Genomic DNA, 24,776 nt, shown 5'->3' with positions numbered 1-24,776 from the left:
CGGAGTGGCGCTGTGGCTCAAGTGGTAGAGCGCTAGCCTTGAGCTGAAGGGCTGAGGGACAGAGCCCAGGCTGAGTTCAGGCCCCACGACCAACAAAAAAAGGGGTGGGGGTGGGGAATGGAGTAAGAGTAGGAGTAGGACCAGAGCCAGGTCGGAAGACCGGTCTGAAGATGATTGCAATCTCTCAGGGAAGAGAAGATAGTTTGGACCAAACAGACATTGTAGTGATAGGACTGGGATAAAGGGTGGGAATGAGAGAAAGAGAGGAATCCCAGTAATGATGGCTCTGTTTCCAAACCTCAAGGCTGCACCCAGACCTGGGCCATGCACTACCAGTCAGCTGTCCATGTTGGCCTCTCTGTCTCCACCTCCTGGCTGGTGCTGGGAGTGCTGGAGCCTGCCAGGGTCCTTGGGATCCGGAGTGGGGGTAGGGGTGGGGGCCTCAGGGAAGGTAATCCTGACTGGGTGGTGGGTTACACACATTGCTGGCACACTGTTGGGCGGAGCCTCTCCTCTCTCCGAGGCTTTCCATACCACTTTTCCCCCTGCTGGAGTGAAACATGGAAGAGACCGGGATGCCATCAGAGAAGAAGGCACCGCAGTGGATGGCATGAGGTTGTGTCAGGGAAGTGTTGCATTTTATTCCAAGTGCCAGGGGGTGGGTTGAAAAGCCCAGGAGTTGAGATGGTCTTGGCTGAAGATACATGGGGTGGTGTCGGGGGCAAAGGTGGATGGCAGTGTAGAAGTACCCATCAATCCCCCGCCTCATGCCAGTGCCCACCAGAGGCCAGACACCCAAAGATTGTCTCTGATGATCTCCCCCTACCCCCGCCCCCACCCCCGCCCTCTTCGCACCTGGGGCCTCAGTGGCTAGGTAGTGGGGAGGGGGGTGGGGCGACAGATCTCGGGGGGCGGGGGTGGGGGGGGTGGGCGGGGCAAGACTCCCCGAGAGCAGGGTGTGGCCCGCGGTCCAGAGGATCTGTCTGGGGTGGTCAGGCGATGCTGATAGGGCAGAATTCAACCTCCATTGGCCAGGCGATTCTGACAGGGCCGAATTCAACCTCTATTGCTCGTCCACAGCTGGAAGCTGGGGAGGCTCGTGGGGTTGTCTGTGTTCGCCCCTCCCAGCTGCATTTCCTCTCACAGACCCCGCCTGCCTCCGGGGCAGAGAGAGAGAGAGGAGCGAGGCTCCTGGATCCCAGCGGAGCACAGCCGGCCGCCACCACGCCCTGGCCTCAGCCGACCAAGGTAAATGGATGGACAATGGGACGACCGGAGGGGCCGCCTCTCCCCTTCCCCCTTCGCCCCCCCCCCCCAACCCAACAAGCCTGACAGCGTAAGATCTGGGACCAGAAGCCCGAGTGGGCTCCCTGCTTCTCCAGCCAAGAGCTAACGTCTGCGTGGCCTTTGGGTCTACGGACCTGCAGACCCCTTGGCTGGACTGCTAGGGTGGTGGTGCTGGGGTCCTGGGAGGTGGGAGGGGGGTGATAAGAGTTGGGGAGACAGCTGTTGCTGCTGGGGCTTGGTAGGGGTGGAGCCAGGGGTGGCCAGGGAGGCAAAAGGGGTCAGGATTTGCTTGGGAACAGAAGGTTTGGAGAAAAAAGAAGGGTGCCCAGGTCCTAGTGAGGACAGAGAGGCGGTGGTGGATCGTGCCTTTGAGTTGAGGTAGCCAGACAGGTCTCTTGGCTTTGGGGAGCCTGGAGCTGTTTGGTTAGTGGGCCTGTAGGCAGTCCAACCTCTACTTCCCATGGCTGCCTGCTCCCCTCTGTCCCCTCCCTCCTGTCTTGCTGTCTCCTGATCCTGCTCTATTTTTCCTTCTACCCACTGGGTTACAAAGGCTCCCCCACCCTGGCTGTGCTCCACCCCTTGCCTTGTGATGGAGGCTGTGGTTCTCATTTTTCCCTTTAGGGTAAGATGGTGCTTGTCAGCTGACCTCCCTGAGCCTAGTCCCAGGCCTGACTTGGAGACTCGCGCAGAGCAAGGGGTTTCTTCCTGATGCTGAAGGCCCTGCACAGGTGGCATTTGATGCCTTCAGACATGAGTCAGACTGAAACTATAGCGGGGCTATGAAAGAAGCTGAAAACTGAAGGGGAATGTGTTGATTTAGAACAAGAGGGTTTTAGACCATGCTCTGCCAGTAAGTCATTTCTCCTTTCTGAGCCTCTGTTATCCTGGCAGCAAAATAAGGGGTTTGAGGCTGGAGGTGTGGCTCAAGTGGTAGAGTGCCTGACTAGCAAACAAGGACCTGAGTTCAAATCCAAGTATTGAAAAAAAAAAAAAGAAGGAGGAGGAGGAGGAGGAGAAGGCGATGGAGAAGAAGGAGTTGTCGAAGAAGTTGAGCTTGGATAAACCCGTGGTTTTCAACAGTTTTCCCAGAGATCTCACAGGAGTTGAGTGACACGCCCCATACTGGCAACTGGGCTTTTTATCTTTTATGAATGTTGGCCACTGAGCAAGATACTGTGATAAGTTATGCTGTGAGCACAAATATTTGTTGCCTCCAGAACAGGGACTAGGGGCTTCTCAGATATCAGGAAGTCCCACCGAGAAAGGTGGGAGGTAATCAGGACTCTCCTGTGGAACAATGTCAGAGGCAGCCCTTTAGTTCCCTATCCTCCACCCCTTTACTCTCACCCACATGGCCGTACTTAACCACAGGCTTCCTCTTCTTCTCCACTCCACTGCCCTCCCTCCTGGCTCACTCCCCTTCCTGTAGGGTTGAGCACCTACACAGTGGCTGTACGTACTCTCAGCTTCTAAACATCTACTGCAGGTTCCAGCCAGGCCTGCCTGACCTAGGGCTGAAAGGAAGAGGGACCCCTGGTTTCTCCATTAGCACAGAGGGAACTGACTGCAGTCATCCGTGTCCTCCTCCTAGGATGACTTCACCATCCAGCCCTCCAGCTTTCAGACTGGAGACATCGGATGGAGATCAAGAAGATGGCACTGAGGTGGTCAAAGGAAAGCCTGGGCCGCCCCCAATGGAGTCGCCATTCCAGGGCGAAGACCGCAACTTCTCCCCTCAGATCAAAGTGAATCTCAATTACCGAAAGGGACTAAAAGCCAGGTAATGCATCAGATAGGGGTGAGGCAGGAAAGCAGCTCAGCTCACACAACGCACCTTTTGGTCATAATCAGTGGCCAGTCCAGCACCTGTGTCCCTTGGCTACAGCCTGGAGCTGATGGGGAACCTGATAGGCTGACCTCTGCTCTGTTCTCTGGGCTTGCTTCTCCCAGAAACTTCCTCATACTTGGTATTCTCCCCTCTGAGCTCATGTTTACTCCATCCAGTTCCAAGGATTCAATTCCTCCTTCAAATTTTCGTTGTCCGTGCTCTGATCTCTATCCCATCATGGTCCCTGTGTTTGAGAGTGAGGTGGTTCATTCCAGAGAGAGAGTCAAGGACATCAGGAAATGTTCTGAGTGCTCCTCAGTTATGTTCCAAGGCTAAAGCTGTCACCCAGGCAACTTGGACCCTGGGGGTGGGGGACAATTGGATTCCACTGTCATCCGAGTCATCTGAGCTTTGATTTTCCTGTGGTCTTTCTACTAATTCAAACTGTGAACCTGGCTTTTAGTTTTTCTGTGGGACTGAGGAGACTGTACCTGGCCTCCCTCTTATATGGAGTGGGAGAATCCTCATGGGCCAAGCAAGACTGACAGGGGAGCAGATCATGCCTGTAATCTGGCCTCCAGCCCCAGACTCCAAGACTAGAGTCTCCTGTGTTATTTGGGCTGGCAGACCCTGGCCAAATTCAGCCCCAGTCCAGGAAAGGAACTGTGGAGGCTTCTGGAAGCAGGGTAGCCAACTGATAGAGACAAAATAGGCTCCATAATATGCTTTAGACTTCAGTCTGGTCCCTTGGTGGCTTCTCTACACTGGATCATGACACTGTCCTGGTGGCTTGTCCAAATGGCCACATTTTTTTTTTTTTCTTCTAGCTAGAAAGCCCTCAGGACTGCTGAGTCAGCAGCAGAGCATAGGTGGACATATTGTTAGCTATGTGGTCAGCCGACCAGGGCAGAGCAGACACCTAGCTTCTGGTGTTGAGAAGGCAGGGAACTAATCACATTGAAATTGTACAGCTTAAAATGTGACTGAGTCCATCTATCACCAGCGCTTACTGCTTTAGCCCATTCCACAGGAGATGTTAGAAACTGAGATTCCCCAAAGTATGAAGGAGACCTGTTCTTTTTGTTTGTTTTTTTGTCATTCCTGGGGCTTGAACTCAGGTCCTGAACACTGTCCCTGAGCTCTTTTGCTGAAAGCTAACACTCTACCACTTGAGCCACAGCACCACTTCCAGCTTCTTCTGTGTATGTGGTACTGAGGAATCAAACCCAGAGCTTCATGCATGCTAGACAAGTACTCTACACTAAGCCACATTCCCAGCCTGACTTGTCTACTTTTGTCCCTTTATATCGCCTGCTCATGGATCCAAGGCCCCCAGAGCTGAACTGATACAGCCTAGAAGGGGAATGCCCTACCCCCCTCTTTCTCCTCCCTCACCAAACACTGCTAGATTCCAAGGAGCTTCAAGGCCCCTTCTGGGGCCTGCAGGAGAAATTTCCCAGAACTCTGGCTTCTCAGTACACTCTGGTCAGTGTCTGATACTTGTCAGCGTCAGAACCACATGATATTTTCACTATCTCTGGGAAACCTCTTGCTGCCAAGCCTCTCTGGAGGTTTGAAGTCAGGATCTGCCATTAGATCACCCCCCTGAGAACCCTATATGTGCTAGAACAGAGCCTGTGGTCTAACGAGTCTTTTGAGAGATGAAGCATCAGGGCTCCTAGGAAAATGCTAAGCACTGAATGCTTAAAATTATCTGTGATGGGCTGGGAAGGTAGAAGGTGGCTCAGTGGTAGAGCGCTTGCTTTGCATGCATGAGGCCCTGGGTTCGATTCCTCAACACCACATAAGCAGAAAAAGCTGGAAGTGGTGCTGTGTTTCAAGTGGTAGGGCATTAGCCTTGAGCTGAAGAGCTGAGGGACAGCACCCAGGCCCAGAGTTCAAGCTCCACGACCGGCAAAAAAAGAAAAAGAAAAAAATTATCTTTGACAGCTAGAGTCATGGGAACACAATCAACTAATATTCCATCAGATCCCTCCCTTGTCTTCATCTGGAGTTCTGAGAACTTGGGGTCTCTGTGGCCTTCCTTGGAGGAGAGAGGCCATCAGAGAGTGCCCATGTAAACAGAGGGGCATGCATTGCATACTGGATACACTGAAAGGGTTCCCTGGGATGGGACTTTCTTCTGGAGGAGGCTGTGGCCCTCTTCTACCATGAATCACGAACCACATTTCCCACAGACAGCAGGACCCCAATCGCTTTGACCGTGATCGGCTTTTCAGCATAGTTTCCCGAGGTGCCTCTGAGGATCTGGCTGGACTACTTGAGTACCTACGCCGGACCAGCAAGTATCTCACTGACTCGGAATATACAGGTAGGCCCTTCCTTGGGCAGTCCTTTGTGCTCTAGCATCCTGCATGTTGAGAAAAGGGCAGGGCTCTCCAAGCTGAGTAGCTGGCGGCCCTGTGGATGGGGTTGACTGAGGGCTGTCTCTGATGGTTGTGGCTCTGCCTCTCCTTTCTATCTACCTTAATGGACTCCCAACCTGTTTCTAGCCCATAGCAGTGGCTGAAGAGATACTCAAAGAACTTAGTCAGGCACTGATGGTTATTCCTAGCTATTCCAGAGACTGAAAATTGAAAGGATAGCAGTTCAAATCCATCCCGGAGCAAAAAAAAAAAAAGCCCAATTGAGTCTATTTTTCCAATTTACCAGCAAAATACTGTACTGGAGGCATGGGCTCAAGTGGAGAAGCACCAAACCAGTAAAGCAATCTGAGTGGGTGTGAGGCCCTGAATTCAGTCTCCAGTACTAGCAAAATAATGAGATGAAATAAAAATAACTGAAAGAAATAAAATAGAATCACACACACTTCACCAATCTCAAAGCATCTTTGCCCCAAATCTAAATATCTTTATTGTTTGGGTTCATGAGAAAAGTAACATATATTCACTCTAGAAGATTCAAGTAAGGAAATGTGATTTCAAAAGTAAAACCACATTTAATACATCTTAAACATTTTATAGCTCATGTCTCAGTCACTTCAGTGCCTGCATAGAGTTCTCCATTGTGTAGATTTAATTTGGTTAATTTACAATTACTTATTGCTGCTTGCATTGTTTTACTAGGGACCCCCTGCTTGCTAGGCTGCTGTTTTACCATTTTATCCACGCCTGCAGTCAGCTGATTATTTTGGAAATGAAGTTTTTCAGGCTTTTCTGCCCAGGCTGGCCTTGAACCATGATCCTTCAGATCTCAGCCTCCTGAGTAGCTAGAATGACAAACATGAGCCACCAGGAATAAAGCTATTTGCAGTTTTTGGTCTCAACTTGCTATGTGCCATGACCCCTGTGTGCTAAGTATTTTGTTTATAATTTTAACCTCTGGATCCTTACAATAACTTCTCGAAGAGGAAAATGGAGCTTAATAGAGTCCAAGTGACTTGCTGAAGGTGATAGAGTCATTAAGTGGGAGAGCCCCTCAAAAATACTGCCCTGAATATTCTTTTTTTTGGTTGGTCGTGGGGCTTGAACTCTGGGCCTGGGCGCTGTCCCTCAGCTCTTCAGCTCAAGGCGAGCGCTCTACCACTTGAGCTACAGCACCACTTCCGGTTTTCTGGTGGTTTATTGGAGATAGGAGTCTCACGGTCTTTCCTGCCCGGGCTGGCTTTGAACCGCGATCCTCAGATCTCAGCCTCCTGAGTAGCTAGGATTACAGGCGTGAGCCACCAGCGCCCGGCTTTGCCCTGAATATTCTTTATTGATAATGTTGCATGTGTGATGAATTATGTCTAAGAAACTCAGTGTTACATATTACTTTTTTTGGTTGGTCATGGGGCTTTAACTCTGGGCCTGGACACTGTCCCTCAGCTCTTCAGCTCAAGGTGAGCACTCTACCACTTGAGCCACAGCACCACTTCCAGTTTTCTGTTTGTTTATTGGAGATAAGAGTTTCACGAACTTTCTTGCCCAGGCTGGCTTTGAACCATGATCCTCAGATCTCAGCTTCCTAAGTAGCTAGGATTATAGGTGTGATCCACTGGCACCCAGCCCTATTGCTGTTTTAATACCAGCTGTCTGGAGCATTAGTACCCTGCAGTAAGGTTGTGTTTCCATAGGTGGATGGAACAGCAATCTTCTTTTATCCTCCCATGGGCTTCTGGACTTGCACACGCTGAAGGCAGCCTAGCTGCTCCAGGTCTGAGCACCAGTTTGGCACCTTCCCCTCTCTTTCCCACAGAGGGCTCCACAGGGAAGACATGCTTGATGAAGGCTATGTTGAACCTTCAGGACGGGGTTAACGCCTGCATCCTGCCACTGCTTCAGATTGACCGGGACTCTGGCAATCCCCAGCCTCTGGTCAATGCCCAGTGTACAGATGAGTACTACCGAGGCCACAGTGCCCTGCACATTGCAATTGAGAAGCGAAGCCTGCAGTGTGTGAAGCTCCTGGTAGAGAATGGGGCTAACGTGCATGCCCGGGCCTGTGGCCATTTCTTCCAGAAACACCAAGGAACTTGCTTCTATTTTGGTGAGTGGGCCTTTCTTACCTACATTGAGGCACACAGAGGGTAAGTTGTTGTTCAAGGTTATATGCTTAGGGATTGGCAGAGCTGGTACTTAAACCCAGGTCTGCCTGATTCTGACATCCTGCTTCTAACCCACTAAGCTGGTTAGAAGCAATTTAAATTTATTTTATTTGATTTATGTATTTATTTTTGTGCTGGTACTAGGGCTTGATCTCAGGACTGGGTGCTGTTCCTTAACTTTTTTGCTCAAGGTTGGCGCTCACCACTTGAGCCACAGCTCCATCTCTAGCTTTTTGCTGGTTAATTAGAGAAGAATCTGAGAGACTTTTCTGTCCCAATTTAGCTTTGAACTGTGAGCCTCAGAGTAGGATGATAAGCATGAGCCACCAGTGGCCAGCTTAAGAAATGTTTTATTTCAGGCTGGGAAGGTGGCTCAGTGCTAAAGTGCTTGCTGAGGCCCTGGGTTCGATTCCTTAGCACCATATAAGCAGAAAAAGCTGGAAGTGGTGCTGTGGCTCAAGTGGTAGAGCGCTAGCCTTGAGCTGAAGAGTTGAGGGACAGTGCCTAGGCCCAGAGTTCAAGCCCCATGACCAACAACAATAACAAAAGAAATGTTTTATTTCCTTTGGCTAAGGAGGGTCAGCATACACCCAAGTCCAGACTGGCCTGTGTCAAGACTCAGGGTCAGGGAAGGGGTAGTGGGGTAGGTACAGTAGGTCTTTTGATAGTTGGGCCTATAGCTTAGTGGTAGAGTATATACTCAGCATATAGCAAGATCCTGGGTTTGATCCCTAGCACTGAAAAAACAAAGACAAAATCCCCAAAGTAACTCAAGCACAGTCTGTGCTCCTGGGCTCTGGCAAAGAAGAAGAATGAGAGACCGGAGAGATGAGGATCTGGGTAGCTGGATCCTGTACTGCACCCTTAAATGGTAATGAGGAGTGACCAGCTTCAAGAATGCTCAGCCTGGGGCTGGGAATGTGGCTTAGTGGTACAGTGCTTGCCTAGCATGCACAAAGCCCTGCTCGATTCCTCAACACCACATAAACAGGAAAAGCTAGAGGTGGCTCAAGTGGTAGAGAGCTAGCCTTAAACAAAAAGCTCAGGGACAGTACTTCAGCCCTGAGTTCAAGCCCCAGAACTGGCAAAAAAGAAAAGAAAAAAGAATGTTTGGGCATCTGTTTGAGGAACAGGAGTAGACAGGAGGAAGCTGCATTCCCCAACACACAGCTACATTCCCCAACTCACAGGTGAGCTGCCTCTCTCTCTGGCTGCGTGCACCAAACAATGGGATGTGGTGACATACCTCTTGGAGAATCCATATCAGCCAGCTAGCCTGCAGGCGGCCGACTCCCTGGGCAACACAGCCCTGCATGCTCTGGTGATGATCGCAGACAACTCGCCTGAGAACAGTGCTCTGGTGATCCGCATGTACGACGGGCTTCTCCAACTGGGGGCCCGCCTGTGCCCCACGGTGCAGCTTGAGGACATCCGCAACCTGCAGGGCCTCACACCCCTAAAGCTGGCTGCCAAGGAGGGCAAAATTGAGGTGAGTGCTATCTACCTCCATTCCCTACAGCTCCAGGCCGAAACTTGGAGGGTTTAGAGCATTGGTCTCTTCTTTTTTCAATGAAACACTTTTTTTTTTTTTTTGGTCATTCATGGGTCTTGAACGCTGGGCCTGGGTGCTGTCCCAGAACTCTTCAGTTCAAGGCTAAAACTCTACCACTCGATCCACAGCGCCACTTCTGGTTTTCTAGTAGTTAATTAGAGATAAGAGTTTCAGAGACATTCCTGCCTGGGCTGCTCTGAACCATAATCCTGAGATCTCAGACTCCTGACTATGAGTATAGGCCTAGTGGTCAGCTTGAGTGATATGCCTGAGCTTTTTTTTTTTTTTTTTTTTTGGTCCTGAGACTTGAACTCTGAGCCTGGGTGCTGTCCCTGAGCTGAATAGGATTACAGGTATGGGCCACTGAAACCTGGCTCCAGCCTGTTTCTGCCCCCTCCCCACCCCCCACTGGCTATCTTGGAGATGGAGTCTCACAGACTTTACTGTATGAATTGGCTTTGAACTGCTGAGATTCTCTGGATCTCAGCTTCTTGAGCAGCTGAGATTACAGACATGAGTCACCAGTTCCTGGCTGTAACTTTTTTTTTTTTTTTAAGAGAGCTAGCTTTTATTGACGTGGTGTTTTTGTTTTGTTTTGGGTCCGGTCCTGGGGCCTGAACTCTGGGTCTGAGCGCTGTCCCTCAGCAATTCAGCTCAAGGCTAGCATTCTACCACTTGAGCCACAGTGCCACTTCCGGCCTTTTCTGCTTATGTGGTGCTGAGGAATTGAACCCAGGGTCTCATGCATGAAAGGCAAGCACTCTACCACTGAGCCACCTTCCCAGCCCTCGTTTCTTTTTTTAATATTACTTAATTCCTTCTATAAAATTATATATATATGTAATACATACAATATAACAATCATATTATATATGATTATATATAATTAGGTTATGCATAATTATGTCATGTAATTTTATAGTCTGTGCTACAAATTATATAATAACATAATTATGTAGAATATCCATATCTGTGTTTCTTTTGTGGTTTCTTTTCTTTTCCTTTTTTTTTTTGGTATGATAATGGGGTTTGACTCAGGGACTTATACTTTCTAGGCAGGTACTCTACTACTTGAGCCTGAGCCACTTCCCCACCCACTTTGATTGATTTTTTTTTTTTTTTGTCAGTCATGGCGCTTGAACTCTGGGCCTGAGTGCTGTCTCTGAGCTCTTCAGCTCAAGGTGAGTGCTCTACCACTTGAGCCACAGCACCAATTCCAGTTTTCTGGTGGTTAATTGGAGATAAGAGTCTCATGGAATTTTCTGCCCAGGCTGGCTTTAAACCACGATCCTCTGATCTCAACCTCCTGAATAGCTAGAATTATAAGCATGAGCCACTGGCACTTGGCTATGATTGATTGTTTTTTTTTGGTGTATGTACTGGGGCTTGTACTTAAAGAGTCTGAGCTGTAGCCGGGCACCAGTGGCTCACACCTGTAATCCTAGCTATTCAGGAGGCTGAGATCTCAGGATCTCGGTTCAAAGCCAGCCCGGGCAGGAAAGTCCGTGAGACTCTTATAGCCAATAAACCACTCGAAAACCAAAGTGGCATTGTGACTCAAGTGGTAGACCGCTCACCTTGAGCTGAAGAGCTGAGGGATAGCGCCCAAGCCCAGAGTTCAAGTCCCACACCGACCAAAAAAAAAAAAAGAGTTTGAGCTCTGTCCCTTAGCTTCTTCACTCAAGGCTGGCACTCTGCCACACGAGTCACAGTGTCATTTCTGGCTTTTTGGTGGTTAACTAGAGATAGGAGTAGGAGTGTCAAGACTTTCCTACCTAGGCTGGCTTTGAACTGCATTCCTCAGATTTCAGCCTTTTGAGTATCTGGAATTATAGGTATGAGCCATCAGCATAAAGGCTTGTAAGTGTGTGGAAACTCCAAGCCCAAGTGTGCCTGGCAGGGGCCTGAGTCTGTCTGCTGCTGCTCTGAAGATGGCAGGCAGCACTAATACCAGGAAGGGCCCATCAGGCAAGCTTACATGGTCATCCTGTAGATTTTCAGGCATATCCTGCAACGGGAGTTTTCAGGACTCTGCCAGCCCCTGTCCCGGAAGTTCACTGAGTGGTGCTATGGACCTGTGCGGGTGTCGCTGTATGACCTGGCCTCTGTGGACAGCTGGGAAGAAAACTCAGTGCTGGAGATCATTGCCTTTCATTGTAGGAGTCCGGTGAGCCCAAGGGGGGTTGGGTGTGCCTGAAGATCCTTGAAGAACACCTGGCAAAATGGGTCAGGACACTGATCACACCTGACCCCTCCTTGTGCCAGTGGAGGTGTGGCCACAAATCCTGGAGGGCATGACCCTGACCCTGGCCACTAAGCCTATACTTATATTACATTCAAGTCCCACCCCCATGGGGATCATGCCAAGGTCCCTGTGGTGACCAATGATGCCTCTCTGAGGATGTACCTGCTCTGGAATGGCGGCGAGGCCCTCAGTTACACTATGGACAAGAGGGTTGGGGTAGAGTCAGGTAGGGAGGGACCAGCTGGGGCTCCTGGGGTATAGAAGTCTACTTCATTGTTCTTGGCCCTTGCATGGAGTTTGGCACAAAGTGAGTGCCCATCTCTACTTGCTCTCAATACTCTGTCTACATCGATGCCTTGTCTCTCTCCTCTCAACCCTAGCACCGACACCGTATGGTGGTTTTGGAGCCACTGAACAAATTGTTGCAGGCCAAATGGGATCTGCTCATCCCCAGGTTCTTCCTCAACTTCCTGTGTTATCTTGTCTACATGCTTATCTTCACCATTGTTGCCTACCACCAGCCTGCCCTGGATAAGGTGAGAGCTCAGAAGAGGCCTTCCTAGGGTTAGGCCTGCTAGAAAGAACTCTGGAGGATGTGGGGAAAGAGAATGGATGCCATCCCCCTTCTACAAAAGATCACAGGGAGGCAGAGGCAGCTTGAGTGATGTGCCTGAGTTGTTTTTTCTTTTTCTTTTTCTTTTTTTTTGGTTAGTCAGGGCTTGAACTCTGGGCTTGGGTGCTGTCCCTGCACTCTTCAACTCAAGGTGAACGCTCTACTGCTTGTGCCACCGCGCCACTTCCAGTTTTCTAGTGGTTTATTGGAGATAAGAGTCTCATGGACTTTCCTACCCTGGCTGGCTTTGAGCCGTGATCCTCAGATCTCAGCCTCCTGAGTAGCTAGGATTACAGGCACCCGGCTGAATTGTTTATTATTTTGGGGGGCTTGAACTCTGGGCCTGGGCGCTGTCCCTCAGCTCTTCAGCTCAAGGCTAGTACTCTACCACTTGAGCCATAGCACCACTTCCGGCTTTTTCTGCTTATGTGGTACTGAGCAATCGAACCCAGGGCCTCATGCATGCAAGACAAGCATTCTATCACTGACCCACCTTCCCAGACCTCAAGATTGGTTTCTAAGTGGCTGATATATATTAATTAATACATCTCACATACACACTCTGGGACAATGGACTAAAGTCATCTTCAGTGTACTGTTGAGGTTAGGGAGGTACAAAGAGGTTAGGTAAATTATCTATTGGATAGATGGAGACAGACCTGAACCTAGGCAGTCTAGCTTCAAACCCAGCATTCATAAATGCTATACAACATGCCCCTCAAAGAACTAGAAGCCAAGAGTCCTTCCTGGAGCCTACATTTCCTTTGCTGCTTGGATGTGGCTTCTCTGTAATGCAGGCACAGAATGGTCCCTTAGCTGTGACTCCTAAAGTGCTAGGCCCAAGGCCCCAAGTCTTACTGAAGTATGTATTTGTGTGTGTCTTTAGCAGGCCCTCTCTCCAATGAAAGCTACAGCTGGAAACTCCATGTTGCTGTTTGGCCATGTTCTGATTCTGCTTGGGGGGATCTACCTACTCTTGGGCCAGGTAAAGGCTTCAGCTGACCAAGAAGAAAAACTAGAATTCTTTACTGGGATCTTAGAGTGAGTTAACCACAATCCTTTTATTGATGGGAAAACCTTGTCCCACTCAGACCAACCAGCAGCACTGGAATGATTGGTTCTGGCCCCACCTTATGGAGCCTGGTACTCTCTCTGCTGTGCTTTCTAGGCTACCCAAAGGGAACCAGATGGTTTCTCTGGTTCCCTGGCAGTTCAGGTTCTGCTCCCTCAGGAATGTAGAGGAACCCCTGCACCCAGGTCCCTCAGCTGGCTGGGGCTGATGGTAGGTGGGGCTCAGCTCAACTCCACAGCAGGGCATTGAAGATGGGGAATGTGGCAAGTTCAGTGGAGCCACGCTGCACATTGAAACCTTATGAGAACAGGAAAACTTGGGCACCACGACCAGCGTGGGTGGAGTATGGGATGTTTCTCCAGAGAGCAGTGAGGGGAAACAGAAAGGATCCTCTTCCTGTCTGCATGCAGGACACCCCTTCATCTGGGTGCAGAGAGACCAGGAGCCCCTGTCACATTGTCTAGGTGGCTACTTTATTTCCTTTTCCCTCCACCCCTCACTCCCCTCCCCTCTTTCTCTCTCTCTCTCCCTCCCTCCCTCCCTCTCTTCCTTCCTTCCTTCCCTCTCTCTGTCTTTCCTTTCTTTCTGTCTGTTTGTCTTTCTGTCTTTCTTGTTGTGGGGCTTGAATCCAGGTCTTGGGTGCTGTCCTTGAGCTTTTGTTCTCAAGGCTAGTACTCTACCACTTTGAGCCACAGATCTACTTCTGGCTTGGGGGTGGTTAATTGGAGATAAGAGACTTGGGGACTTTTCTGCCCAGGCTGCCTTTGAACTGTGATCATCAGATCTCAGCCTCCTGAGTAGCTAGGATTATAAGTATGAGCCACCAGTGTTCAACCTCTTCTTTTCTTTTTCCTTCCTTCCTTCCTTTCTCCCTCCCTCCTTCCCCCCTCTTTCTTTCTTTCTTCTTTCTCTTTCTTTCTTCCTTCCTTCCTTCCCTTTCTCTCCCTCCCTTCCTTCCTTTCTAACTTAAGACAGGGTCTTGCCAGGCTGATCTTGAACTCCTGAGCTAAAGCAACCTTCCTGCCTCAACCTCTCAAGTAGCTGGGATTAAGGCATCTGCCACCATGCCCTTCTTGGATACTCTTTTTGGAAAGAGAATCAAGAGCTATTCAGCTTTTAGGATTCCTGAGTCCCCCACTGGGTATGGTGGTGAATGCCAGCTACTCAGGACACTAAGGCAGAAGGATGCCAAGTTCAAGGCCAGCCTGGATAAAATAATGAGATGCTTCATCTCAAAAATAAAGCTACCACCTTAACCTCCAAGGTGGTGCTGGTAGAGAACTAGACTAAAGGTCTGGTGGGCAGCCCAGCTATTCTTTTTTTATTTTTGTCCATTGTGGGGCCTGAACTCTGGGCTTGGGCACTGTCCCTCAGCTCTTCAGTTCAAGGCTAGAGCTCTACCACTGGAGCCACAGCACCACTTCCGGTTCTCTGAGTGGTTTATTGGAGATAAGAGTTTTACGGACTTTCCTGCTCCGGCTGGCTTTGAATTTTGAATCTCAGCCTCCTGAATAGCTAGGATTTCAGGCGTGAGCCACTGGCACCTGGCTCAGCCCAGCTATTCTTGTGTCTGGAGAGCAAGTTGTTGTTGGCAGTCATGGGGCTTAAACTCTGCCTGGGCTCTGTCCCTGAGCTCTTTTGCTCATGGATAGTGCTCTGCCACTTCGAGCTACAGCTTCACTTCTGGTTTTCTGGTGATTAATTGGAGATAGTCTCACAGACTTTTCTGCCTGGGTTGGCTCTGAACCCCGATCCTCAGATCTCAGTTTCCTGAGTAGCTGGGATTACAGGCATGAGCCACCAGCACCCGGCAGGAGAGCACATTTTACCTCCCTCTGTCCTCCTCCTCCACAGACGTGGTACTTCTGGCGCCGCCGCCTGTTCATCTGGATCTCGTTCATGGACAGCTACTTTGAAATCCTCTTGTACGTGGGTCTCTCACTCCTCATCTCCTGCTGTCTCTGAGGCCTGGGAGTGGCAGAGGACAGCAGGCTGATTTTAGAAGCAAGGACATGGGGGCCCAAGGCATTACAGGAGGTTAGGACTTGGGTGCAGGTCAGACTTGGGAGTCCTGGCTACCATTCTAGTCAGGGATCCTTTGTACTCCCATGCTTGTAGATTGTGATAAGCTTACACTTCCAGGGAGGCCTGAACTTTCCATGTAGTATCACACTTAATCATTATTCTTCCTGAGTTTACAAGCGAGACAGCTGGGGCCACAGGCACTAAATAACGTGCCCAAGATGGAGAGCTACCTCTGATTGGCTCTGGTCCCAGACAGATGGAAGGCACCTCAAACCACCAGACTGTGGTGGGAGAGGCAGTAGTGGTTAGCTGGGCAGCAAGAATTGGGGGACAGGGCTGGGAAGGTGGCTCAGTGGTTGAGCGCTTGCCTTGCATGCATGAAACCCAGGGTTCGATTCTTCAGCACCACATAAGCAAAAAGAAAAAAGCCAGCAGTGGTGCTGTGGCTCAAGTGGTAGAGTGCTAGCCTTGAGCTGAAGAGCTGAGGGACAGCGTCCAGATCCAGAGTTCAGGCCCCACAACTGGACCCAAAAAAAAAAAAAAAAGAATTGGGGGACATTGCCAGATGGCTGGGGAGTTGACTGAGTCTCTGTGTCCATGCAGCCTGGTCCAGGCCCTGCTCACCGTGCTGTCGCAGGTTCTGTGTTTCGTGAACAATGAGTGGTACCTGCCCCTGCTTGTGTCCTCCCTGGTGCTGGGCTGGCTGAACCTCCTTTACTATACACGAGGCTTCCAGCACACAGGCATCTACAGTGTCATGATCCAGAAGGTGAGAGATGGGGTAGTCTGGTGGGGAAATAGAATCTGAGGGCAGCCAAACTAGGCAGTAGTGACAACCACAACTCAGAAGGCCAAATTTTCGCTTCAGAAGACAGGCACCTTCTCTGCAGCTGATATGGAGGGTATAAACACATACCTGTGTCATTCACCCAAACACTTACCTTAAGGACGGGCATGCATGTACCTGCTCTCCATCTACACATTTGTGCAGACCCATGCACATACACGTTTCCAAGTGTCAACATGGGAACATGTATGTCCTCCTTCAGGAAGGAGCAGAGAAAACACAGATAGCTGTGTGCCTGTGCCTTGGGACAGAGGGCAATCTTCAAGTGTCTACATTCACTTACTTATTTCACTAATGTTAAGAGAGGGCCTATGATGGCCAGGCCTTGTTCTCAGTGTTGGGCATGAAACAGAAAAGTCCCTGCTCTCCTTAGGCTGACATTCCAGGGCAGGAATGGAAATGCTAAGGAAAAAAAAAAAAAACTCTAAGCCAGGCTGAGAATGTAGGTTAGTGGTAGAGTGCTTGCTTAGCATGCATGAAGCCCTGGGTTTGATTCCTCAGTACCATATAAACAGAAAAAGCCAGAAGTAGTACTGTGGCTCAAGTGGTAGAGTGCAAGCCTTGAGCAAAAAAGCTCAGGGACGGTGCTAAGGACCTGAGTTCAAGCCCCAGGAGTGGCCAAAAGACAAAACAAAACAAAAACACCTAAGCCAGGCACAGTAGCTCACACCTGTATCCTAGCTACTTAGGAGACTGACATCTGAGAATGGAGATTCAAAGACAGCCCAGGCAGAAAAGACTGTGAGACTCTTATCTCTAGCAGAAAGCTGGACACTCAAGTGATAGGGCCCATGCTGAGCCAGAAAGGCCCCAAGTTCAAGCCCCAGGACTGCCTCAAAGGAAACAACCCAGACTATCCTCAACCACAAAATTGTATAAATGAAAAAAAAAAAATGTTATTTTTTTGTCGGTTGTGGGGCTTGAACTCTGGGCCTGGGGGCTATCCCTCAGCTCTTCAGCTCAAGGTTAGCACTCTACCACTTGAGCCAAAACACCACTTCCGGTTTTCTGAGTGGTTTATTGGAGAGAAGAGTCTCAAGGAGTTTCCTGCCCAGGTTGGCTTTGAACCGAGATCCTCAGATCTCAGCCTCCTGAGTAGCTGGGATTACAGGTGTGAGCCACTGATGCCCGGCTGTTGTTTTTTTTAAAATATATGCAGGGGTGGGGATGGAACAAGGTCCTGGCTAGCTAGGTACTCAATCATCAATGAGCTGCACCTCCAGCCTGGAAGTGGAAACCTGAAAGAATGGTTCACTCTATGGGAGGAGGAGGCAGCTGTAGAAGGGAAAAGGCTAATGAGCCAGACCAAGCTGAGACTGTTCGAGGCAGAGCAGGAGGCTAGGTGGCTGGAGATTGAGGCCAAGTAAGGAGAGGGAACTGGCTGCAGGTAGGGGTTGGGGAATGCTGTGGGGAGGGGTTTGGAAGCTTGCAGAAGTTTTGTTGTTGTTGTCTTTTCAAATTTTTCTCTGTGTATGTGCTGGTCCTAGGGTTTGAACTCAGGGCCTGGGCACTCTCCTTGAGCGTTTTTGCTCAAGGCTAGTGGTCTACCCATTGAGAAGCACCTTCTGTCTTTTTGGTGGTTAATTAGGTACTTTTTCTGCCTGGGCTGGCTTTAAACTTCAGTGCTCAGACCTCAGCCTTCTGAGTAGCTAGGATTACAGGCATGAGCCACTGGCTGCTGTCCTGAAAAGGTTTTTGTTTATTGTTTTGTTTTGCCCTTTTTTTAAAACTATGGCAAAAATGGACTTAACAAAATTTATAGTTTTAATTTTTTTTTTTTTTTTGCCTGTCCTGGGGCTTGAAATTTGGGCCTGGGAACTGTCCTTGAGCTTCTTTTGCAAAAGGTTAGCACTCTACCACTTGGGCCACAGCGCCACTTCTGGCTTTTTCTATTTATGTGGTACTGAGGAATTGAACCCAGCGCTTCATGCTAAGCAAGCACTCTACCACTAAGCCACATTCCCAGCCCCACTATTTTCTTTTTGGTGGTAGTGGGGTTTGAACTCAGAGCCTTGTGTTTGCCAGTGACAACTCTACCACTTGAACCATACTTAGAGCTCTACTTAACAATTTAAGTGTACCATTGAAGGGTATTAAGTGCATTCATATTGTACAGCCATGATCACTGTCTAACTCCAACTCACTTTCATCTCTACCAACTGGAATTTGATGCCCATTATAGTGTTCAATAACATAATACCCATTCCTTTCTCCAACCCCTGGCAGCTACCACTTTGCATTCTGTTTTTATGATTTGCCTGTGGTTGTTATTTCTTTCTTTTTTTTTTTTTTTTTTTCAGGTAAGGGGTAGGTTTATTCAGTAGACCTGCTGGGACCAGGCAAGGTTGGCACTCCACGTGGCTGGGAAAGGCCTGGGAAGGAGAGAGCTGGGAAAGAGAGGAAAGAGCTAGAAAAGAGCAGAGAGAGGGGTAAGAACAGTAGCACTCACGTGGTATTCGGATAAGGGGTAGGTTTATCCAGTAGACCTGCTGGGACCAGGCAAGGTTGGCACTCCACGTGGCTGGGAAAGAGAGAGGAAAGAGCTAGAGCAGAGAGAGAGCAGACAGAGCTAGAAAAGAAGAGCAAGAGCAAGAGCTAGAAACGAACAGAGAGAGAAAGAGAGAGAGTCTGAGCAAGAGAGGAAAGAGCTAGAAAAGAGCAGAGAGAGCTAGAAAAGAAGAGCAAGAGCTCTGGGCAAGAGAGGAAAGAGCTAGAAAAGAGCAGAGAGAGCTAGAAAAGAAGAGCAAGAGCTAGAAAAGAACAGAGCGAGAAAAAGAAAAGTGTGGTTGTTATTTCACGTGAATAGAATCACATATCTTTGTCTGTGACTGACTTATTTCACTTAGCACAGTGTGGCCAAGATTCACCCATGTTGTCACCAAGTGTCCTTTTTTTTTTTTTTTTTTGGGTCCGGTCGTGGGGCCTGAACTCTGGGCCTGGGCGCTGTCCCTCAGCTCTTCAGCTCAAGGCTAGCGCTCTACCACTTGAGCCACAGCGCCACTTCCAGCTTTTTTCTTTTTGCTTATGTGGTACTGAGGAATGGAACCCAGAGCCTCAGGCAAGGCAAGCGCTCTACCACTGAGCCACCTTCCCAGCCCACCAAGTGTCCTTTTTAAGACTGAATAGTATTTGTGTATCCACTCTTTTGTTGATGGACACTTGCATTGCTTCCATAATGTGGCTATTAGGAATAGTGCCAATGTATTCATGTTATGCAAACAGCTGTTCAGACTACTACTTTCAATTCTTTTTTGTTATATATATACTCAGAAGTGGAATTACTAAGTCATATTTTAATTCTACATTTAACTTTTTTGTGTGTGCCAGTCCTGGAGCTTATAAGAACTCAGAGTCTGGGCATTGTCCATGAGCTTCTGCTGGTTAGCAGTGTACTACTTGAGCCACAGCGATACTTAAGGCTTTTCTTGTGGTTAATTAGAGTTAAGAGTCTTAAGGACTGCCGGGCACTGGTGGCTCACGCCTGTAATCCTAGCTACTCAGGAGGCTGAGATCTGAGGATCGCGGTTCAAAGCCAGCCCGGGCAGGAAAGACTGTGAAACTCTTATCTCCAATAAACCACCAGAAAACCGGAAGTGGCGCTGTAGCTCAAGTGGTAGAGCGCTCGCCTTGAGCTGAAGAGCTGAGGGACAGCGCCCAGGCCCAGAGTTCAAACCCCACGACCGACCAAAAAAAAAAAAGTCTTAAGGACTTTCTTATTCTAGCTGGCTTCAAAGTGCAATCCTCAGATCTCAGCCATTTGAGTAGCTAGGATTATGGATGTAAGCCACTGCCACTTGGCTATATTTAATTTTTTTTTTTTTTTTTTAACCTGTTGTGCTCCAACAGGAAAGAGAGGCCACAGGCAGGCCACCCCAGAGTCCTGAGGAGCTCTATTTAATTTTTTGACCATTGAAGGTTTTAAGTCGGAGAATGTTATGATCTAAAAGTAGATATTTTTGGTGTGTGTATCTGTTCTGGGGCTTGAACTCAGGGCCTAGGGTTTTTGCCCAAGATTGGTGCTTTACCATTTGAGCCCCACCTCCACTTCTGGTTTTTTGCTGGATAACAGGAGATAAGAGAGATTCTCATGGATTTCCCCACCTGAACTCAATCCTCAAACCTCAGCCTCCTGAGTAACTAGGATGGCACACCTAAGCCACCAGTGCCCAGCTCAAAGACTCCTCTGTTCAGTGTGGCTTACAGGGCCCATGTATGCATTTACATGTGTGTACATGCATGCATGCGAGTGGTGCACTATGCTCAGCCTCCCTCCTGAACTTGTGTTCTAGGTCATTCTCCGGGATTTGCTCCGTTTCCTGTTGGTCTACTTAGTTTTCCTTTTCGGCTTTGCTGTAGGTAAAGGCCCCTTGCCTATCCCCTACCCACCCTGCACCCCTTCAAAGCTTCCTGTTGGTCTCCCAGGCTGAACACCATCTTCCACCCTCCCATAGCCCTGGTGAGCCTGAGCCGGGAGGCCCAGATCACGGGAGTCCCTACAGGTGACAATGCCACAGAGGCGGCCCAGCTCAGCGCAGGACAAGAGGAGGAAACCCCGTACAGGGGTATCCTGGATGCCTCACTGGAGCTCTTCAAGTTCACCATCGGCATGGGCGAGCTGGCCTTCCAGGAGCAGCTGCGCTTCCGTGGGGTGGTGCTGCTGCTGCTGCTGGCTTACGTGCTTCTCACCTACGTGCTGCTGCTCAACATGCTCATTGCCCTCATGAGCGAGACTGTCAACAGCGTGGCCACAGACAGCTGGAGCATCTGGAAGCTGCAGGTGCCCTGAGAGGCTCCCTTCCCTCACCCCATTCCAAGTTCTGAGGCCACTGTGGCGTACTCGGGACCTTGCTTGAGCTGGGCCTACTGTGGGTGTGTGTGGGGGTCTCCAAAGCATAGCATCTAGTTGAGTGGGCTCACTTCAGCAGTGTGAACCCCTAGCCCCCATCACCCCCGGGTCCTTCCTTCTTTCCTTCCTAGAGTTATGAGGACAGGATAAGCTGATTGGTATGGAGTGCTTAGGATAACACAGTAGGTGCTCAATGTATGTTTCACTGTGACCACTAGCATCATTACTGTCAAGTATTATTATTGATAGGGATGAGCACACTTCCAGGCACTCCATGCAGCAGAGAACAGGACAAAACCATTTCCCTCCCAGAGCTTCCATTCTGTGTTCTTTGTATACAAAATGGAGCCAATTTGGCAGGCAACAAAGTCAGGTGGTGATAGAAACACACTTACAGTGAGCAGATAGGTGGGTCTTAGAGCCTTGCCCAGGAGGCTGGACTCTGCTGCTCAGTCACTGCTGTCCCGGGTCCAGTCCCTCATCTTCCATGGGGCCTCAGTGATCTCATCCACAAAGTTCTGTGCTCCAGGTGCTCTGTGCTTGCATAGGTGCCAGTGGGCATACACACGTGAAGGGCACAGAGCAGGTTTTGTACCTGCTGGTGCAGAATTCTGAAGCCTGAAATGTAAGAGCAAGTCATCTGAGCTGAGGTGTGTCATCCTCATCTGAGATGCACTGAGGTTTAGGACTTCACGCTATACAGCTAATCAGGCATTACACCTGGATTTGAGTCCAGGTGTTTAGTGGACCTAGGGTTATACTAGAAAGTGCTGTGAGCATTTTCCTATCCCCCTTGTCCTGTGTGCCTCTTCCTTCAAATGGGGTCTACTCTGTCTGATGTGTCTTTCGTCTCCAGAAAGCCATTTCTGTCTTGGAGATGGAGAATGGCTATTGGTGGTGCAGGAGGAAAAAGCAGCGGGCAGGTGTGATGCTGACGGTCGGCACCCGGCCTGATGGTAGCCCAGACCAGCGCTGGTGCTTCAGGTGAGCAAGTGGGCATGGGATGTGCTGACCCAGGAGTCGCCAGGGGCCATGCACAGTACAGGCCAGCCTTACTCTCTTGAAAAGCAGAGGATGGCTGCAAGAGCCAGGTCTGGTGGGAGAAGCAAGGCTGAGGATCAATAGAGGCTTCACAGGACAGGTCTAGGCCCTGCCTAGTCAACTATCTGTCCCAGTGACTGGCCAAGAAGCCGATGTTTGAGGCTTTTAGGTGTTTTACTGCCATTAATCTTGCCTTAGTTGCTCTGTACTGCCTCAACCCAAATTCTTCAAGCCTGATCTCTGAGCTATTCCCTGCTCAGAGCAGACCAAGGCAGCAGGAGAGGGAACATCGTGACAGATGCAGCCAGAAGCAGATGTTTATGAGGCAGTGATTGGGCAGGGGGAAAGGGGAAACATCATGAGAATAGCCATAAAAAGGCCCCCGCACCTGAAGCAGGCCTGATCACAATTTCTCTTTTCTGCTTGTGCTGAGCAACCCAGGCTTCTATGAGCAGTCTGACCGCCATAAGGACAGGGCCCATGGGATGTGAGTGGCCCAGTGCCCTGCCTAGGAAGGCAGAGAAATCATCTTCCTCCTGGTCCCTGTGTCCATTTACAGTCTACCTACTGGGGGAGGGGAAGTGCTTCCCTGGGACAGTCTGGATAGCTGGCTCCCTAGAGCTAAAGCTACTCTTTGTTGTTGTTGTTGGTCTTGGGGTCTGAACTCTGGGCCTGGGCACTGTCCCTCAGCCCTTCAGCTCAAGGCGAGCACTCTACCACTTGAGCCACAGCGCCACTTCTAGTCTTTTCTGCTTATGTGGTGCTGAGGAATTGAACCCAAGGCCTCATGCATGCAAGGCAAGCACTCTACCACTGAGCCACCTTCCCAGCCTAAAGCTACTCTTTCAACCACAGGGTGGAGGAAGTGAACTGGGCTTCGTGGGAGCAAACACTGGCCACCGTGTGTGAAGAACCATCAGGGGCAGGCATCTCTGGTGAGTAGCTATAGGGGGAGAGCTTCTGCCCTGGTGTGTTTGTGTGTCTTCTGGGCTACACAGCCTGGGAGTTTCTGGGGTAGGACTTTGCAGCTGCACTCATGCCTGCCCTTCCATTGGGTCCCCCAATTATAACCTGCCCCCCTGCCCTCCCCATGCTCATTCCCTGTCCAAGTTATACCCTGCACAGGGTTATACTGAAGATCTGTCTGGCAGGCCTGGGGACCCAGAAAGAAACAAATTAGGGAGAAGTTAGGGCATACTCTGTCAGTCCACAGTACAGGTGGCATCTCTCTGGCTCTGAGGGGGGGAGGGGCATCAGGGGGAGGGGCGCACTGCCTGGTCTGATAGCCCAGCTTTGCTGGCTCCAGAAGTTCTCCCTGTGCCCAAGCCCCTAGCCCTTTCATACCTGGCAGGAAAAGCCATTGCCTGTGCCTCTCCTCAGCTTTGTGTGTCCTCTCTGTTTTAGCAGAGATAGCCGTTCCTGTCCCCACCTAGCTGCCTCCACCAAGACTGATTCTGGACCCACCTGAGAGTTCCAGAGTTTCCACATCAGCTTCTATAAACTCTTCTGTCCCATCTCCTCTTTCCTGTACAATGCCTGTGTCTGTGGTCCTCCTGACTCCCCACACCAGATGCTTTCCAAGTTGTTGAGATACTCCACAGGCCTCCTGCTCCAAAGGCTGTTCCATCCCCAATGGGAACACCTCAGGGCTGCTTAGCAGGGAGCATGTATGTAACCCCACACCCAAGTAGGCTTTGAGGGTCTCTGTGTCATGCAGTTCTGCTGTCCTTTACCTCTTAGGTAGCTATTTACCCCTGGGCCTGTGTAGCAGTGCAGGGCAACTCAGCCCGCATCCCCAACCTTCAGACAAGTTTCTGTTCCAGACGTATCCCAGTCCACTCCTAAGGCAGACAAACACTTCCGGTAGCCAATACTATCCAATGCCTGAAGGGCATACTTCTGTGTGGAGGTCAAGGCCCAGACCACCAGCACTCCTTGTTCTTTAGTTTCTGACTCTGCCTGAATTTGGATTCTTGGCTAAAGTGCCCTTTCTCTTGTCTGAGTATCTAAATCTACCACCTTCCCTAGGGGATGGGCCCCCTATCTAACTTGTTTCCTCGTTCTTTGGCAAGGTTCAGATGTTCTAATTTCTGACTCTTAGCCTATCACCTCCTGGACTCTACACTTCAGAGAGGAAGTTGTTGTCTGACTTGGCGGGGTTTTAAGAGATGATCCTGGAAGGAACAAGACAGGGAGGGGCTGCAGGGCCCCATGATCACCTGCTCTCAACAAAGCATTCTAGGTTTTCATGGCTGAGACCTCCTCCTGTTTCCCTAGAACCTGCCTCCAAGAAATACAGTCCAGGGCCAAACCACAGCTCTTCCCATCTGTTTACAGGCTCTTCGAAGAACCCCATTTCATCCTCTCAGCCTGTGGAGGATCAGGATCGTGACTCAGAGAAAGATCATCTGCCCCTCCAAGTACTCCAGTCCCACTGATGAACCAGATGTAGTAGAAAGCCAGCAGTGTAGAACGGACAATCCTCCTAGTTATACCTGCCAGCTCTCGGGCTCTTGAATTTTGGTTGTAAATATAAATATATATATATATATTTTTTTTTCACAACTAATTCTTCTGGATGAATTATTTAAGCAAAATTTGGGGGGCCCTCAGGCCAGTAATGTCTGCAAGTCTCAGTATGGGGATGTAGCTCAGCTGTTCCTACTCCTCACCTAGGCATAAAAAGTTCACCTGGGGCTGGGAAGGTGGCTCAGTGGTAGAGCGCTTGCCTTGCATGCATGAGGCCCTGGGTTCGATTCCTCAGCACTACATAAGCAAAAAGAAAAAAGCCGGAAGTGGCACTGTGGCTCAAGTGGTAGAGCGCTAGCCTTGAGCTGAAGAGCAGAGGGACAGCACCCAGGCCCAGAGTTCAGG

General features: G+C 49.8%; 1 protein-coding gene across 2 annotated transcripts; it reads left to right on the top strand.

Moving 5' to 3' along the window:
* Positions 1 to 996: 996 nt before the first annotated feature.
* On the top strand, positions 997 to 24,453 carry Trpv2 (transient receptor potential cation channel subfamily V member 2). 2 transcript variants are annotated; one of them, XM_042674014.1, is made up of 15 exons: positions 997 to 1,248; positions 2,879 to 3,067; positions 5,314 to 5,447; positions 7,313 to 7,603; positions 8,852 to 9,150; positions 11,207 to 11,380; positions 11,839 to 11,994; positions 12,961 to 13,056; positions 14,998 to 15,068; positions 15,772 to 15,937; positions 20,305 to 20,371; positions 20,467 to 20,792; positions 21,718 to 21,845; positions 22,758 to 22,837; positions 24,240 to 24,453. In XM_042674014.1, the coding sequence occupies exons 2-15, from the start codon at positions 2,880 to 2,882 to the stop codon at positions 24,338 to 24,340; spliced, it is 2,277 nt and encodes a 758-aa protein (XP_042529948.1). In that variant the 5' UTR covers positions 997 to 1,248; position 2,879; the 3' UTR covers positions 24,341 to 24,453. The 2 variants fall into 2 exon arrangements, with proteins under 2 accessions (XP_042529948.1, XP_042529947.1); XM_042674013.1 differs by having other exon boundaries at positions 12,958 to 13,056.
* Positions 24,454 to 24,776: the final 323 nt, after the last annotated feature.

Source organism: Dipodomys spectabilis, unplaced genomic scaffold (genome assembly GCF_019054845.1).
Source record: "Dipodomys spectabilis isolate Male_0828 unplaced genomic scaffold, ASM1905484v1 ptg000018l, whole genome shotgun sequence".
In the NCBI taxonomy this organism is placed as follows: Eukaryota; Metazoa; Chordata; class Mammalia; order Rodentia; family Heteromyidae; genus Dipodomys; species Dipodomys spectabilis.
The sequence above is the reverse complement of the archived record's forward strand: the minus strand, read 5'-3'. Positions and strand labels throughout refer to the sequence as shown.

Coding starts and splice junctions, on each gene's coding strand:
- Trpv2 (XM_042674013.1), top strand. CDS start 2,880: ATGACTTCACCATCCAGCCCTCCAGCTTTCAGACTGGAGACATCGGAT. Junction 9,151..11,206: donor CCAAGGAGGGCAAAATTGAG/GTGAGTGCTATC, acceptor GTCATCCTGTAG/ATTTTCAGGCATATCCTGCA. Junction 20,793..21,717: donor GGAGCATCTGGAAGCTGCAG/GTGCCCTGAGAG, acceptor TTTCGTCTCCAG/AAAGCCATTTCTGTCTTGGA.